We start from the raw sequence: 15809 nt of genomic DNA, 5'->3' as shown, positions 1-15809 counted from the left end.
TTTCTCGAAACAGTGTTCTCAAAACGCTGGGACCTGTATCTCCAAAAGTTATTAACCGATTCGACTGAAACTTTTTTTATTTTGAAGAGTATACTTCTGGATAGGAGAGAAACCAGACAAAATTACAAAAATTTGAAAATTTATAATTTTCAAAGGCGTTGAAAGACGAAAAATATAGGGGAAAAGCGATTTCAAACTTCAAGTGCAGTTATTTTCTAAAAAATGTCATTTGTAATTTTTTCTGGTTTCCCCCCTAGCCAGAAGTATATTCTTCAAAATAAAAAAAGTTTCAGTCGAATCGGATAACTTTTAGGGATACAGAAAGAAATCCCACCGATTTGGATCAATTTTTTGACGCCTTGACTTTAACGACTCCCCAGTGCCGTCTGCAGTGATTAATTACAAAACAAAAAATATATTTCTATAACTTAAGACATCCTTAATACAATGCAAAAAATTCCATTAAATTATATACAGTAGTTTTCCTTGAATTAATTCCTAAAAATCACCTATTTCTTGGGGCTCTAGACCGGACCTCCCCTTAAGGCTAATGAATGAACACTATTATAAAATTATCTTTGTAGCGCGATTGATCCCACGTGCTGCAAGAATTGCTTAGATATGAAGCAAGAAAGTAAAAGAAGTCTCTAATTAATTAGTTGCTTGTTTTAATAACTTATTTTACTCATTTTAATAAAAAATATCCACACACCGGTACGTGTTCATTTACTGGTGCATCCACCTTACTACTGTGCAACAGTACCTACGTAGGTACATCAATCCCTAGACGAAGATGATCTATTTGGAAAGTCTCCTAAGCAGAAATACTGTGCATCATACATTCAATTCGCAAGCCTCCCATACATTAAACATCGATTCTATTCTTCGAACTGTTAGCTGATGGTTCGATCAATCCACAGAAGCTGGCACAGTATCTCCATCGTTTTCGCCCAGGGATCAGCGAGAAATGTAGAACACGCTTGCCAAGGTCTCATTAAATTCACGGAAGAAGAAAGACGCGGTTGGATAGAGGCTGAAAGGAGACTCCCGCGGAATCACCGCCGCGACGCCGACGTCTCTCATTCTGTCGGCTATCCTTGGAGCGCGAGTGCAAAAATCACAGCCTCGTGCCGGTATACGATAACTGCGCGGCTGATAATGGGCGCCTCGTTGAGCGACCACGCGTTTAAAAAATGACGAGGATTCCTCTTGCATCCGTGCCAAGGATACCGAGCTCGATCGCGGCGGTTCCTCGACGAGCAGAACGAGGATAACGGGAGTCCCGTGTCATTCGCACTTGGAAACACTCGGTGCCAGTTGCTTCAGCACCGTGTCCCCTCGGTTTTAGTATTCCGCCCGAGCGGTTCGACTGTAAGTGATCCTCCATGGGAGCACTCAGCCGAATCCCCTTGGATCTCTGATTATGTTGGATTTCGTTAACTACGTTTTATCGCGGGCAGCTCAATCCCTGCGCTGGGTGCACGATAGTTTATTCATGGAGGACAGATGAAACGTTCGAGGGAAGCGATTTCAAGTTAAAGCCGAAGCAACTTGGAAATTACGTGAATTCTGTTTCACGAGGTATAGTTGCAATAAGGGAAGCGTATAAAGAGGATCGATCATTGCGTAGATTGGGATGAAGAAATTGATGAGTCTAAGGGCATCGAGTCGAAGCTAAAGAGTGACTTTGTGGAGTACTATTTTATGGAAGTTTCTTACGAGGGGAGGCCGCGACATCTGGGACACGGATTTTGATGAATCTCATATATGTTGTAGTGTAGGTGTAGTAGACCAATGTATGTCTCACATGTTGGGTCCACTACCCCAGAGTTTCCGAAATATTAATAAAAAAAGATGTTTATGCGTTGACGAACAGAAGCGACAGCGAAGTTTATTGTAATGATGAATAGCGGCGCTTGTAAAGGGCAGGTCTCGCACCGGAACTTTCACCGGTTCGATTCTCACTGGGATCATTTTTTTTCTATAAATGTATTTTGTATTGTTTTATCCCTCAAAAGATAAAGTACTATTTTTTACATTCTAAAATATGACATTTATCGTAAAAACAAAGGAAACAATAAAAATTCAGTAAAAGTACATTTTTTTGTTCTAATTTCAGGTGGAAATTGCACCTGATTTACATTTAGAAAAATGTTTCTAGTGTCTGTTAGCTTACAAGCATACCATGCGTACTGTATCATGTCAATATAAATTGGCGCTGATGGCTGGTTATGAATAATTAAATATAATGTCAACTAGAAACTAATTGTACAATTAAAAAATGTACCTGTAGCCATACATCTTTTATTGAATGTGCATGGCGTCGTGAATTTTATTGTTTCATTTGTTTCACGATAAATGTCATATTTTAGAATGTAAAAAATAGTACTTTATCTTTTGAGGAATAAAATAATACAAAATACATTTATAGAAAAAAAATGATTCCAGTGAGAATCGAACTGGTTGAAAGTTCCGGTGCGAGACCTGTCCTTTTCACGCGCCGCTATTCATCGTTACAATAAACTTCGCTATCGCTTCTGTTCGTCAACGCATAAACATTTTTTTTTTATTAATATTTCGGAAACTCCGGGGTAGTGGACCCAACATGTGAGACATATGAGCTGTTTATTTTGAAAGTGGCCTAAGTCCATTTGTCAATTGTTTTTTGTTGACTCTAGTAACTTGTGCAACTTGAAGTTAGTATTAAAAATTTATATACAAAAAATGTTTAAATATAAATGGACTTAGGCCACTTTCAAAATAAACGGCTCATATATTGGTGTGCTACACCTACACTACAACATATATGAGATTCATCAAAATCCGTGTCCCACATATCGCGGCCTCCCCTTGTTAGACGAACACCTCTGTGGGGCGCCGATCTAGTCGCGCGACTCGAGAAATAATTTCATCGTTTCGAACGGTTGGAAAGGATTTGCCACATCGACCGTTCCCTCTCTGTTTGTCAGGAGGAATAATATTACCGCGGCCGAGCGTTTGGCAAATTTGACGACGACGAGTCTGGTTACAAGCACGCGTACGACTGTTTCCCTGTGTGTGCGTGTGTTTTTTTTTTACATTCTCTGTTTGTACAGCTTTTTCGCGCAACGATCGCGTTCCCAGGTCTGATTTCTAGCGATAAAAGCTGCTCAGCATTCGCGCAGCTTCTGCGCCACTCTAAACTCTTTTTGCCATCTCGAATCCCCGCGGGGCGGGGATCAAGATCGATCGCCCCGCTGATCGTCTAACTTCAAGCGAATAATCGAGGCAGTTAGCAACTTGTTACGTGCCTATCCTCGTGGCGACGGAAAATAGTGGAGTTCGATCACTAATTCGGAAACAAGAGGTTTCGAGGAAAAAGTTCGACGTCGGCAACCACAGTGACCTCCTGTCGAGGTCTTTCAATTGCAAATTCGATAATGCCAGTGTCTAGCCACGAAAGGGATAGGATCTCGGTCACTTAAAATCACACTTAAAACAGACGCTACACTTAATTCACCATCTGTTGCTCTGGGTACAGATACAGACCACTTTCCACTGATTTCCGCCACCCACGTGATCTGACTTCGAGGAAAAAGACTAACGCGAATGTGTATGGTTCGAGATTCCTCCTCCGTTATATCTACGTCTAATTTATACGCGACATTCAATCATTAGAACAGACCCAACTACGCTCCAGTTCAATGGTTATTCAGACTTAATCTGTGGGGCTCAAATCACAATACGGCCTAACATTTACTTGACTACGTATTATTCAAACACAGCTTTATAATAGGGTTTGTTAATTACGAAGTAGGGTTTCAGTCTCGACAAGTTAATTAACGACTACTCAAGTTCGTTTGGCTTCAAAGGGGTCTGGCCGTTTCTGGCCGATCTGTTTCGCAACTATACTACGCATACGCCAAATGCTATCGCTTGGTTCAGCCTTACCTGTGAACGACGTTGGCCAGAAGATCATTGTGCCGTAATCTGTAATCGACGTCCACCTTCTGATAGTTGACAGTCAGCGTCCCAGCGCGGATGCATCTCTCGTACTCTTCCGCGGGATGCGCGCGAAACTCCCTCGCGAACACCTCGAGGATCTTCTCGCCCACCCATCTCCCTTTCGTGAAGGTGGTGAACGTGAAGTAATAGGGGTACACTTTGCGAAGACCTGCAAGAGAGGATGTTACAATGTGATTAAACCTATGCCAAGGGATGTTCCCTTTGATTATGATAATACGATGCAAAGTAGGGGGTTCCCTGTCGCCTGTGGCTTTCAGTCTCCCGAGATCAAAGGTAAAACTGTCCAGCACTGTCCTTAGAAATGCGGCAATTAGGTTCTAGCAGCGGAGAATGCTTTACAATTAACCGGTGCGAAGATCGAAGAAACTTCAACGAGATCGATCGTAAATAAAAAGGAAGCTCTCGTTACAGTTTCAATAATTTTAGAATTTCATTCTATTTGTCGAAGCCCTCCTGTTCGTGAATACAATCGATCATTGGGACCAATAGGGTACAGGTAGGTGTACGGTACTGGAGCGTTCAATAAAAAGTGTCTCGATTGAAGTGCATCGAATGCATTTCCAGCGAAACAACAGGTGCAGCATGCGACTGCATGTGGGATAATAAATGAGGGGCGATATGTACACCATGAGGACGAAACGCGATCGCGTAAGCGCAAATGGAGAATAAGAACGAAAGCACGAAACGTTCCTCAGTGGCCTTCTAACTCCCCTTATTACGATCTTTAAATAGTGTCCCGTGTTCGCGATTGTTTCGTAATTAATATCGAATTGGCACGACCGACCAGGCCAAGCGAGGTTCTCTGATCCGAAAATAGGCCTCCTCGCACAAATCGCGTAAATCACTGTAAATCCAGTCGGTGAGCGAGCAATTATCGCGATTAATCACTGAGGAAACTTTCACCCACCGCACGCGTAGTTCCATGTTGGATGCTGAACAAAGACGATGATATTTAATCGAAAGGAGAAGAGACTTCGTCCGAAGAAGACGAGACTACCGATCGCACGAGCGCCCCAGTTTCGCCTGGATGAAAACGATTCGAAGTACGCGGCAAAAGGAACGAGAGACGCGGCGACTTTTCGCACTGATAAGCACAGATGACTTACATGGAAGCGAAGAAAGGGAAGAAGCTCCTCGGCGGTGCCGTCGAAAGCCAGAAGCAAACGGTTTTTGAGGTTTCGCTAACGATTCGTGCGCGACTGCCGCTCGCAGTCCGTCCCCTCCCGCTCTCCACGCGGCACTGGCGCGTGGAAATTAATTCGACCTTTCAAGCCATCATCCCCATTCGACATTCACTCCCTCCCAAAATGGATTTCGATACCTTCCAATACAGGCAACTGTTTCTGGTTTCATTTCGACGAGGCTTCTATACAACGCCGGGAGCCGCGACTCGTATACCAGACGGGGGAGTGAGAAGAGTTTCAAAGGGACTAGACAGCCGAATATGTTTAAAAAATATGCTTGCCACATATGAAGGGTAAGGGGAAAACAGGGAATGTCACGAAGCAGGGTTATCGAGAAAATTAAGATTTAATTAGTCCATCAGTAAAGAAACAAGGTTCGATGAATTTAATTTTCTTATATCCCATTTTTTTCTTAAATAATTTCTTGTTCTGCCTTGGCGAGAGAAGCTTATGCTTATTGTTAGGCAAAGATTGCAGCATTTTGTATTTTGTTCCAGTGCAGAGTGGACTTTTCCTGTTTTTAACCAGTAGAGGCTAGTCGATACGTTATTCTGTTTTCAATTTTTTTCATTTGTATTTGAATTAATTACTTAATAACAAACATGTCAAAATATACTTTCGTCCTTCCTCTTTAATATATAGTAAGCGAAAACTTGAGGAAATACATACAAAAGGAATGAAAAAATGTTGTTTGGACGATCAATACGGATGTATCAAAACTATTTACTCTTTCTCTATATGAACGAAAACAGTTTAAAAACGATTGTTAACGTCAAGGTACGCATACGCACGCTGGATCGTAGTAAAGAATTGAACAACAAACTTCACGCATCTCGCTCAAGTGGAGGTACATATATACGGTGTCGAGATAATTCGTCTATTTCAACCTGCCCCTGTATCAACTAGCCCCGGTCTATCTCTCCCCTATACCAAATCTTTAACGTTATCTTCCTGGATTATTTGAACTTTGAAACCCTTCGTGATTCGACAATTCTGTAGCCTGAGTTGCCACCAACAAAATATGCTATAAATCGTAAAATCACGAAAAACAAACATTCCCTGTTTCCCCTTACCCTTCGTATATACTTCCAAACATCCAGAATCTCCACTTCAGATTCAGCCGACCTAACTTCTAATTCACCCGCCTGAATCAACTTTTTACCCGGGGAATAGAAGAAAGCCATCGTCACCGAAGAGCTTTCCGAAGCACCCGATCGTTGAACGACGGAAAATCGGAAATTACGTTGCAATCGATCGCGGGGAAGGAAAAGGACAGCGGCCAGGAGGAATCCCGTAACAAGGATACGGCTCCTTAGAGCGAGTCCCTTTAATCGTGCTCGTCGAAGAGCTTCCGATCCCGTCAACGATGAAATCACAAAGGGGAAAGGACCGTTGGAATCGTTCGGCTCCATTTTCGCAATTAAAATCATTTTAATTAAACACGCGGACAGGTTCGATCGGCTCGCTCGGCGGGGAGGGTGGCGGCTAAGGGGACCCCTCGCTGCCCCGCGGCGGGAGGAACGGGGCGAGGGGTCTTTTCCTTGTCAACGGCGGGCCGGAAGAAGAAAAAGATTACCCTGCAATTTATGGAGCTCGGCTTGAAGTGGGCGTGTCGCCGGAACGAGACCGTCCGCGTGCTCTTTAAAGCGCGAAAGAAGGAACTTTATATCGCCGTGAAAAGCCTTGTTCACGCCCGCTCCGCGCTTTAATTAATTGAAATACGATGATGAGCGATAAACGGACATCGGCCGGGAGATTTCCGCCAGGCGCCACTCGATGGTCTAACAAATTGAAGAGGCACGACACGGGGGGGAGTACACCCTCCGGGAAAGGGGGAATGTTAAAAATACTCGGCTGAAAGGGTGGCTTTTAAGAAAATGGTAAGCTACGATCTATTCTGTCCTCGTTCGATCGATACCAGATAGGGACATGTAGCAAGGTAGAGAGGGGAGGTCGAAGGGGAAGAGAAAGTCCGTGGGGAGGAGGAGGGTGATTGAACAAGCAAAGGGTCGGAGGTTGCAGAAAAATGGAAGGAAAAAGGCTGAGAGACTCCACTGAATTCCGTGGGCAATCGTCCACGGAATTACAGCGATCTGTGCAACCAGGAATTACTCGCGGAAACCAATCGGGTCCTTTTAGTCGACCGTTCGATCGGCTGGCCGAGGATACTTGGTGAATTAAAAGGAAACCCGAGCCGCAAATTTGGGCGGCCCGTTGGAAAACGAAGGGGTATAGAGGCGGAAGAAATTGCGAACACTGTAGAGGGCTGGGAAAGGGGGAATAATCGTCAAAATAAATTCAGAGATATTCTTCCTCGACGCGGAAACGCTTCAACGCTGAAACTATCGCTCTCCGAAGTGTAACCCCTGATTAACACCCTTCGCAATAGCAAAATCGAGTCCCATCGAGAAGCAAAGCCGAGGAAAGGGACCGATCTCCTCGAAATCCATCGCGATCTCCTTCCACTCTCTGATACCGTAAAATGGGGGAACATTGGCAGCAGGGGATTACATTGGCACATGCCTGGGTTAGGTACATTGGCACCTATACGCATGAACATATAAAGTCGCATTCGAGATCGAGATTTTAGGTACTCGATTGTTTCAACGTTTGCGGTTAGATATCCAATAATCGCCTGTCAAATAGGTAACTTTGTTACGTTATACGTTATATTGTTAATAACATTAGATCGCAATAATGCCTAGATCTTATACAGCGACTACCGGGAAGAGGAAGTATAAAGCATTTATAGATTCCGATCTTGATAAAGCTTTAGCTGATGTTAGAACTGGAATGTCTCAACAGCAAGCTAGTAAAAAATATAATAGATAATAGATTATAATATAATAGATTTTAGTTAAGATGTAAAAAATAAAATAAAATAAACAAATTTAAGTGTCGATGTATCTAAAGGTTGGAACCGACAGGTCCAGTAATTTAGTCGAGTAGCGAGTAATTTAGTAATTTACGATTGTTTTATTAAACTACTCGACTAAATTGTAATATCCACACACGAAAAATGATTAAATTATTTGCTAATCGACTAAACTACGGGACGTATCTGAACCAGTCTTTACTGACTTCAGAGTAGTAAAACTTAACCTGTTATTGCTATTTATATGATGCGCCAATGTTACCCCGTACCGGCTGGAATTTAACATGTATTAAAGAAGAAAATGACAAGAATTTTATGCATTTCAACACTTGTAGCACAATAACGAAACATGCAATGTTATGATAGGATACTTAAAGCAACTGTAAACATTTTAATTTTTACATTATACAACAAAATGTATCAAAAACCTGCCAATGTTCCCCCACTTTACGGTACCCCTCAATACCATCGAAAATCATACCCAGCGAATCCCTCCGTCGACCGGAGAGCCGCGTACGTCCCCGTGGGCGCAAGAATGCGACAAATCAAGCGAAGAATGCCGCGAGGCGAACAAAAGGGGGCAGAGAACGACGCGGAATAATAGAAGGAGGATCGAAGAAATCGGCCGCGGTGGCCGCTAAGGAATAAAGAGGGCGTCGAAACGAGCGGGGGCGGCGGTTGCGCGAACCAGCTAGGGGAGGGTGGTTTCAGAGGGTGCAGAACCCACTCCAGCGTGGATCTGGATTACGCGGCGGCCGCGAAACGTGCCAAGAGGCGCAAAACCGACGACACACAACGGGGGAAAAGGGGATTCCGAAGGTTCTTCAAAGATCGTCGGAAGGGTTGCGCGCGGGTGGGCGGGGCAGATCTCGTCGAGGAGACAATGCGTCGCGAGTTAAGCCTCCTCCGGAAACTTTGTCAGTTTCCTCGAGAAGGAGAAGGAAGCGCTTTTCGCCTACCACGCGCTCAAGTGTGCCTCGACGACTTTCCCTCGTGCTCGATTCGAGCCTACCACCCCGTTCGCGCGCTCGCGAAACTCGTCACCCGGGAGGAGGGGACCGGGGAGGTTGGGGATCCGAGCTTTGCGGCCCGTAATTACCGAAACTGTTATTAATCGACGCGATTCCAGCTGGCACACGCCACCGTTTCGTTCGACGTTCATTTTACTCGAGGATACATTTCACATCGGCGGGGGTGGCGGTGGTTTATGGGGCCGTGGGATTCGTGCGGTATTCGCGCGTTTCGTGTTTGGCCGAGCCGCTTCGCGGAACGGCGAGTAATTGGGAGTTAGAGGGCGCTGTTAGGGGAGATTCAATGGATTGTTAATATCGCTAATGTGGTTTCGTAATTTAGCCAAAGGGGGCTGCCCGATATTTCTTCCGATAATTTACGAATTCCGTAGCTGGTGATATATGCCTCCGCCGTGTAGGATTGTCTTTGGGCAACTACCTGTCCCAAATCCATTGAGCTTCCAAAACTCGTGACGTAACGCGGCCGAGCTATTCCACGTCAAAACGAATAGGTGAAAAATTTAGTTTCACCGACTCTCTTCAAAATTACAGCATAAAGTACAGTATAAAGTATTTATATACGATGGGATAAAACAAATTTTTTCTCAGTATTTTCGGTATTCTCGAGAAAAATAGTAGGAATATCTGCTCACCATATAAAAGATTAGCAATAGTAGGTAGCAGATATTCCTACTATTTTTCTCGAGAATACCGAAAATACTGAAAGAAAAATTTGTTTTAACCCATCGTATATAAATACTTTCCTACGCTAGGCTATTGTTTTGAAAACAGTGCAGTTCCAGACGGTGTGCACTATCGTAAGTTTTATTTCTTTATTAACTGTTCCCAAAATTTCTCCACTTTCTTGAAAAAGGCATTTATTAGTTGAAGACTTAACGAATCGAATGGTATTTTTTTTCAAGCCGGACCGTGGGTGGGAACGACGTCAAATCGCGATTTGAAACTTTGACATCGGTTACTGTTAAGTTTATTAACAATAAACAAAATATTTTATACACGGGTTGAGAAAGCATTCCTTCAGTTTTAAAATGAGCCCAGGACGGTGGCATTATCTTTAAAAATGACCGAGATATTACAGTTTAAGTGATGACGCGTCAGCCGATTTTGTTTGAATTTTCGAAACCTTAAGATTAAATATTTCGGAAACTATTTGACACAGGCCGTTGAAATTTAGTATACTTTTTTGCAAGGTTATCGACAAATGCTGTAATTTCGAAGAGAATCGGTGAAACTAACTTTTTCACCTATCCGTTTTGACGCGGAATACCTCAGCCCCTGGAGCCCCTTTACCTTTCATCTCAGGAGCGTTATTAGAGCATTACCAATAATCCCCATGGTACTCGGGTCGATCACCTAGCAATAAGAGGAAACTTCTACATCGCATCAGAATCGCGAATTTCCTAACTCCTGTTCCACCCGTCCACGAAAATTTCCAATTCGACTCCGTTACCTCTCGAGCAACAATTTGCCGAGTTCCCGCGCGATTAAAAACGACACCGAGCGATCCGAGCGTAGCGGATTGAATTTACAGGGCGCGCACCGCACGGTAATTGTTCGCGCCGATGGAAATTCAGCGTCGCTGCTTCGTCAATGGAATATGCCAGACGATGCGTAACTCCGCGCGCGGTTTCGTTGCAACTCGCCCCTCGCCCGCGAGTCCCTTGAATTATGCATCGGCGATCCGCGACGGAAAAACCCGCGCAAAGCGATTCCAGGCGAACTTTACGGTAAGAAGACCCCGTCCGCCGCTATCGACGAGATACGGAGAACAAAAGTAGGGGGATGGCGGAAGCCCGACGCGGACAATTACCGGCTGTAATCGATGGATCGCGGTACTGTAGACGGATCCAGCGGCTCGACAATTAGTGGAGGCATGCAGATCGCGCGGCTGTTTTGCCTCGCCGTGAATTTTCATGGGAGGATCTGGTTTCGGGGAGAGTTTGTTACGCGACCAGCCGGCAACTCGCTTTGGGAGGCTAAAGCCACGCTCCCACGTGTGCGATTGCGGCGCGCAACACTATCGCAGTCATGTTCTCTCGCGTGTAGCGCGCGTCCTGGGGAATATAATTCAAGATGAGCTTGTGTAGCGAATAACGTGGAACATTATTCTACACGTAAGCCTGCACTTTCATTGCAGGTTTACGTAGGAGATACCCGTTTAATGGGCGCTGTTCCCCGAGACTGGATCCTTTTAAGTGTTTCAATAGCGTTCCGTAACTCTTCAATCTTGCTAAGTACAACGTGAGCTTGCAAATTCAGGGAGGTTCCACTGGACGTTTAAATTGTTGATCGATAATGCTGTCGCTGCAAGATGGACGCCATAAGGGACAACAAAGACTCGGGTATCTGGCACTGGAATGCACTCCTCTGAGGCGGCCATGCAATTACCACCCTTCCAAAGACAGATTGTTAACACGGCCCGCGTAGATTGTTTAAGGATGATAGATGCTGAAACACCTCTGCCATCATACGCCCAAACTATTTCAATTTGCGCGCGGAAATTCGCAGCGAAATGTGCGGTTGAATTAGAACGTCCAACCGGCACTATCAATTCCCGCGCAACCTGTAATGTCGCAATAAATAAATTACTAAAACCGGGTGCTGTTTATCGAAGACCGACTCCATGGCCGCGCCGCTTTCATCCGAATATTCGTGACGAACCTCCCTCAAAGGAGAAACGAGGTATCCCGCGGGTTCCAGGTATCAATTAGAAACACACCGCGTTCCAGGTATTGGTTATCAGTGATCTATTCGCGGTAGCCGTAGATCGAATCGAAAAGGCGGGGTGCGTGAGATCGTCGCGATTCCTTCCACCCCGTTCATGCAAATGGCAGACATGCTTTACGACTTCTAACGAACCTCATTGCCTGGTAGTTTGAATTTTATTCCCTATCGATCCCCGACACTCTACCCTTTCCCCCCCCCCCCATGAAGCGGGAGCGAGAAGGAAATACACCGCCCTCTCGGGAAGGGAGAAAATTACACGACCCTCTTTCTCCCCCATCACCGCCAGGGCGGAGCAGAGCTCGGTCTGTTTCCCTTAAAAAATTAATTTCTATCGCGGCCTCGTCACTCGTCGCCAAAGGAACCGCGAAATTTATTCCAACCTCCTGCGAATTTTAAACACCGGCGTAACTTTAATACACCGAAGAACGTCCCAAAAGGTCTGGCACTCGCCGCATCTCCAGCCGCGGCTTGGAATTTTTTAATATCAACCCGGTCGCGTACTAATTCTCCGACGCTCGGGCGATAAAAAAAAAAGCGATAGCCCGGGGTTTATTGTAAATTAAAATAGTTCCCGTAGTTGTTTTTAATTTAGCTCGCACGGTTCGTTACGTAAACTTTATGACTGCTTTGACGCGATACGGGAATGGACCTGGGGCAAGAAAAAAATACCTGCCACGCGGCGCTGCGCTCTCTGTTACAATCTTGTCCCAGATATTCCGGATTATCCTGCGAATCATTTTTGTCGCGACCGGCACTAAGATAGCGAGCACGAAAGAATTTCCATAGAGACACAGCCGTGGCTCGTGCTAGGCGTCTGACTACACGCGGACCGTTTCTACTTGCATTCTTTCGTTCCCTCGCTTTTAACCTCGTTTACGATACTATTCCGCGAGCTTCCATTACAGAAGTTGCTTAGATTAAAGGATCCCTGGAGATATAGCTCTCCTTGAAATTTTCGAGTTCGGAATTTTAATAAGACCTGCAAGAAGTGGCCCTGGAATGCTGGAATTTGTCGTCCCCGCGATTAGCTTTGATGTTCCGAAGGGAAAGGAACAAGATGGCACGAGAATCGATGGACATCTACACTGCGGAGCGAAATAATTAACCAGTCGATTAAATATGCGACTGGAACCGGTTCAGAGGCAGACGGTGGCGCGATCGAAGTGGGGCACGACTTTAACCCCCGCCGGCTCGCCAAACGAGAATAATCGGCCGCGTCTGCGAAATTCATGAACGGCCGCGAGATATCGTGAAATATTTGCGCCCTGGTGTTATCGAGATACCCTTAACACGCGCTCGCACCACCGCTGACCTTCGAATTACACTGCGGATATGGAAGTTCGGTATTTTCCATTTTACCACCATACTCCACGTCTGTTGCGGAAGAGCTCGATGCACCTGCCACGCAATTTGCATTCCGTGTTTTTTAAACGAACAATCGGCGTGTGCTTGAAAATTGTCGCTTCTTATAATTTATTTGACGCGCAGAATAAAACACAGAGGGTCCTGGAAAAATGTTGAAACTAGCAGAGAAGTCCTCGAATAATCGATCTGGAGATAGATTTTAATGTATTTAGATTCCAATACAAAATTTTGCAACGCATTGAAGAGGATGAAAGTGTCAGAGGTTTCCACTCCGTTCACAAACGAAATAAACTCGACACGTACATATGAACCCATATTTGAACTGCCGTGTCACATTGTTCACCCCTGCTCCATTATTGCCCCGTGATGCATTATTTATCCAGCCAGCGTCAGCACCTATTTAATATTGCATTTTACAATCGAGCACTGCAGCATTGCCGACATGAAGAAGCACGTGTTCGCGAGAGGGGATGCGTTCAAGCCTTATCGGTGCGCCATCGCGGGCAAACCGATATCTCCTAAAACAAACTTGGGCAGCTCTTCGTACATTCGTGCACAGTATCAGGCCGGTGTAATAAGTTCGAGCCGTCGTAAAACCGGGCGATGTCGGATGAACACGTATTCGCGAGACGAGCCCTTTGGGGGAACTGAATTCGAGCATATTTTTATTTCCAGAACCGACGGTATTACTGAATAAATCGTACGGTCTTATACTTCTCGCTGAGCAGGATGCTTCGGGGAGTCGTTCGCGGCGGAATCGATTTATAATTCCATTGAAACTTAGTTGAAATAATTTCTTTACGACGAACATAGTACTACTCGATTTTACCTCCGTTTTCTATTCGATAAGAAATTCCGCGATTATGCGGGAGTGCTAGCGAGGTTGGATCTGACCAGTGATGGTGCGATTCCCCTTAATAAGTTGCATAAAAGGTTAACCCTTCGTTGACACTCTGGGTGTGAGCCACCCATAAGCTGATTTTCACTCTCTGTACCTTCTATATGCAAAATAAATACCTTCCTTCCGAAGTCGACTTATAAACAATTTTTTTTCTCAAAATATTATATCTGAACAATAATTCTGTAGATTTTTAGCTTCTAATATTGAAGTTTGTAAAAGTTATAATTTTTTGAAGATTTTCTTCGTTTTTTTCGACGTATGGTAATCTAGAATTTTCCCACAAAAGCTATGATAAAATTTTAATAAAAATTCTATTAGAATCCATTCTAGAGACCTTGAAAATGACCCATGATTTTTTTCATAACGATTGGATTCCTTAGATGAGAATGGCAGTCGTTCAAAAATTGCTCTGGGTGTGAGCCACCCGGGTATGTCGAAGTTGATCGAAAAGAGAGAGGTGTGTCAACGAAAGGTTAATCTTCCTCGAAACAGATGAACAGAGCATGATTGCTGGTGTATCGATTATTCAAAGTCCCGTCGTCATCGAGTTGCAATATCAGCGTGAAAAATGTAATCACGCAATCAAAGACATTTCACAACATTTTTCTATTTGCACGGGCGAGTAACGACATTTCAAAGGCAATATTTTATTACGCTCAACATTTCCCACGCCTGACTGCCAGACTAAAGCGACCCGCTGAATACGATGGAATTTAAACAAATACGTTACCGCAGAAGCCCCGCCGAATTGCACACACTCGCCCGCACCAGCAACGTTTATTTAAATTTCACGCTCGCGCGAGGGGAAAATAAAACAAGAATAACTCGTTTCTCCGTCAATCGACTGAACGAACTAACGAAATAAAAATGAATATATTTCGCGTTTAAGCCTGCACGCTTCAAACTAATCAAATACAAAAGAAAGCTGAGGACACCCCGCGTATGTCTCCAAGAGAAGTTACGTCGATATATTATTATTATTATTATTATATTCAACGGGAAATCCCTTAATATACAAAATATACACATAAAACAGAGCCTATACCGTCTAGAACATAAGTAAACATTAATTAATTCATTAATTAACCACACGTGAATTTGCTAAATGACGAAATAATCTCGCGCGAAAAGAGCTGAGCGAGCCTATGATATTAATTCTATTTAAAATTGTCTTCAGTATTAAATCCAATCCTAAAGCACGGAGGATAAAAGAGAAATCGAAAGCAACTAACAGTTACAGTCGACGAGAATCTTTTACTCAGTGATCGATAATAGATCCAGAAAAATCGTTGCACCCGGTATAAAAATTCGGCCTGAACGGTTAGCATTCTCACGCGTTATCTGAAACTCGCCAGGAACGGTGCAGAAATACGGCACCCTTTCGCCAACGTATCATTACGACCCCTCGCGACTCTAAATCGCGTGGTTGTATCTATCCCAGACGTTGCACCCTCTCCAGCCCCGAGGCTTATCTCCCGGCGAATTATACACGGCAGACAGAAGCCTCGGATTTATTGGTGGACGCGGGTGTATCGAGATTACGGTGGGATCGCGTGCGTTCCGACGACGATCCGCGTGACACCGCGGCCGTCTTCGTGGTGGCCGGTCGTTGGCCCGGGGACTGGGAGAAGATTCTCATGGAAATCGAGTGACGAACGAGTAGAAGTCGAAAGGGGGGAGAGAGCCTTGTTAAGCCTGAACGCAAGCAGAAACGAATGGAT

General features: G+C 44.5%; 1 protein-coding gene across 2 annotated transcripts in view; it reads right to left on the bottom strand.

Moving 5' to 3' along the window:
• Nucleotides 1–15809, bottom strand: part of LOC143370429 (pseudouridylate synthase RPUSD2) — a 151246-nt gene that overhangs the window by 27161 nt on the left and 108276 nt on the right. For both annotated transcript variants that reach the window (XM_076815546.1, XM_076815547.1), the window contains one exon: nt 3931–4153. In XM_076815546.1, coding sequence (XP_076671661.1) covers nt 3931–4153 — 223 coding nt within the window. The remainder of the gene's footprint in view (nt 1–3930; nt 4154–15809) is intronic.

This window comes from Andrena cerasifolii, chromosome 6, assembly GCF_050908995.1.
Source record: "Andrena cerasifolii isolate SP2316 chromosome 6, iyAndCera1_principal, whole genome shotgun sequence".
Classification (NCBI taxonomy): domain Eukaryota; kingdom Metazoa; phylum Arthropoda; class Insecta; order Hymenoptera; family Andrenidae; genus Andrena; species Andrena cerasifolii.
Note: the sequence above shows the minus strand (reverse complement) of the source record. Positions and strands in the feature narration are given on the sequence as shown.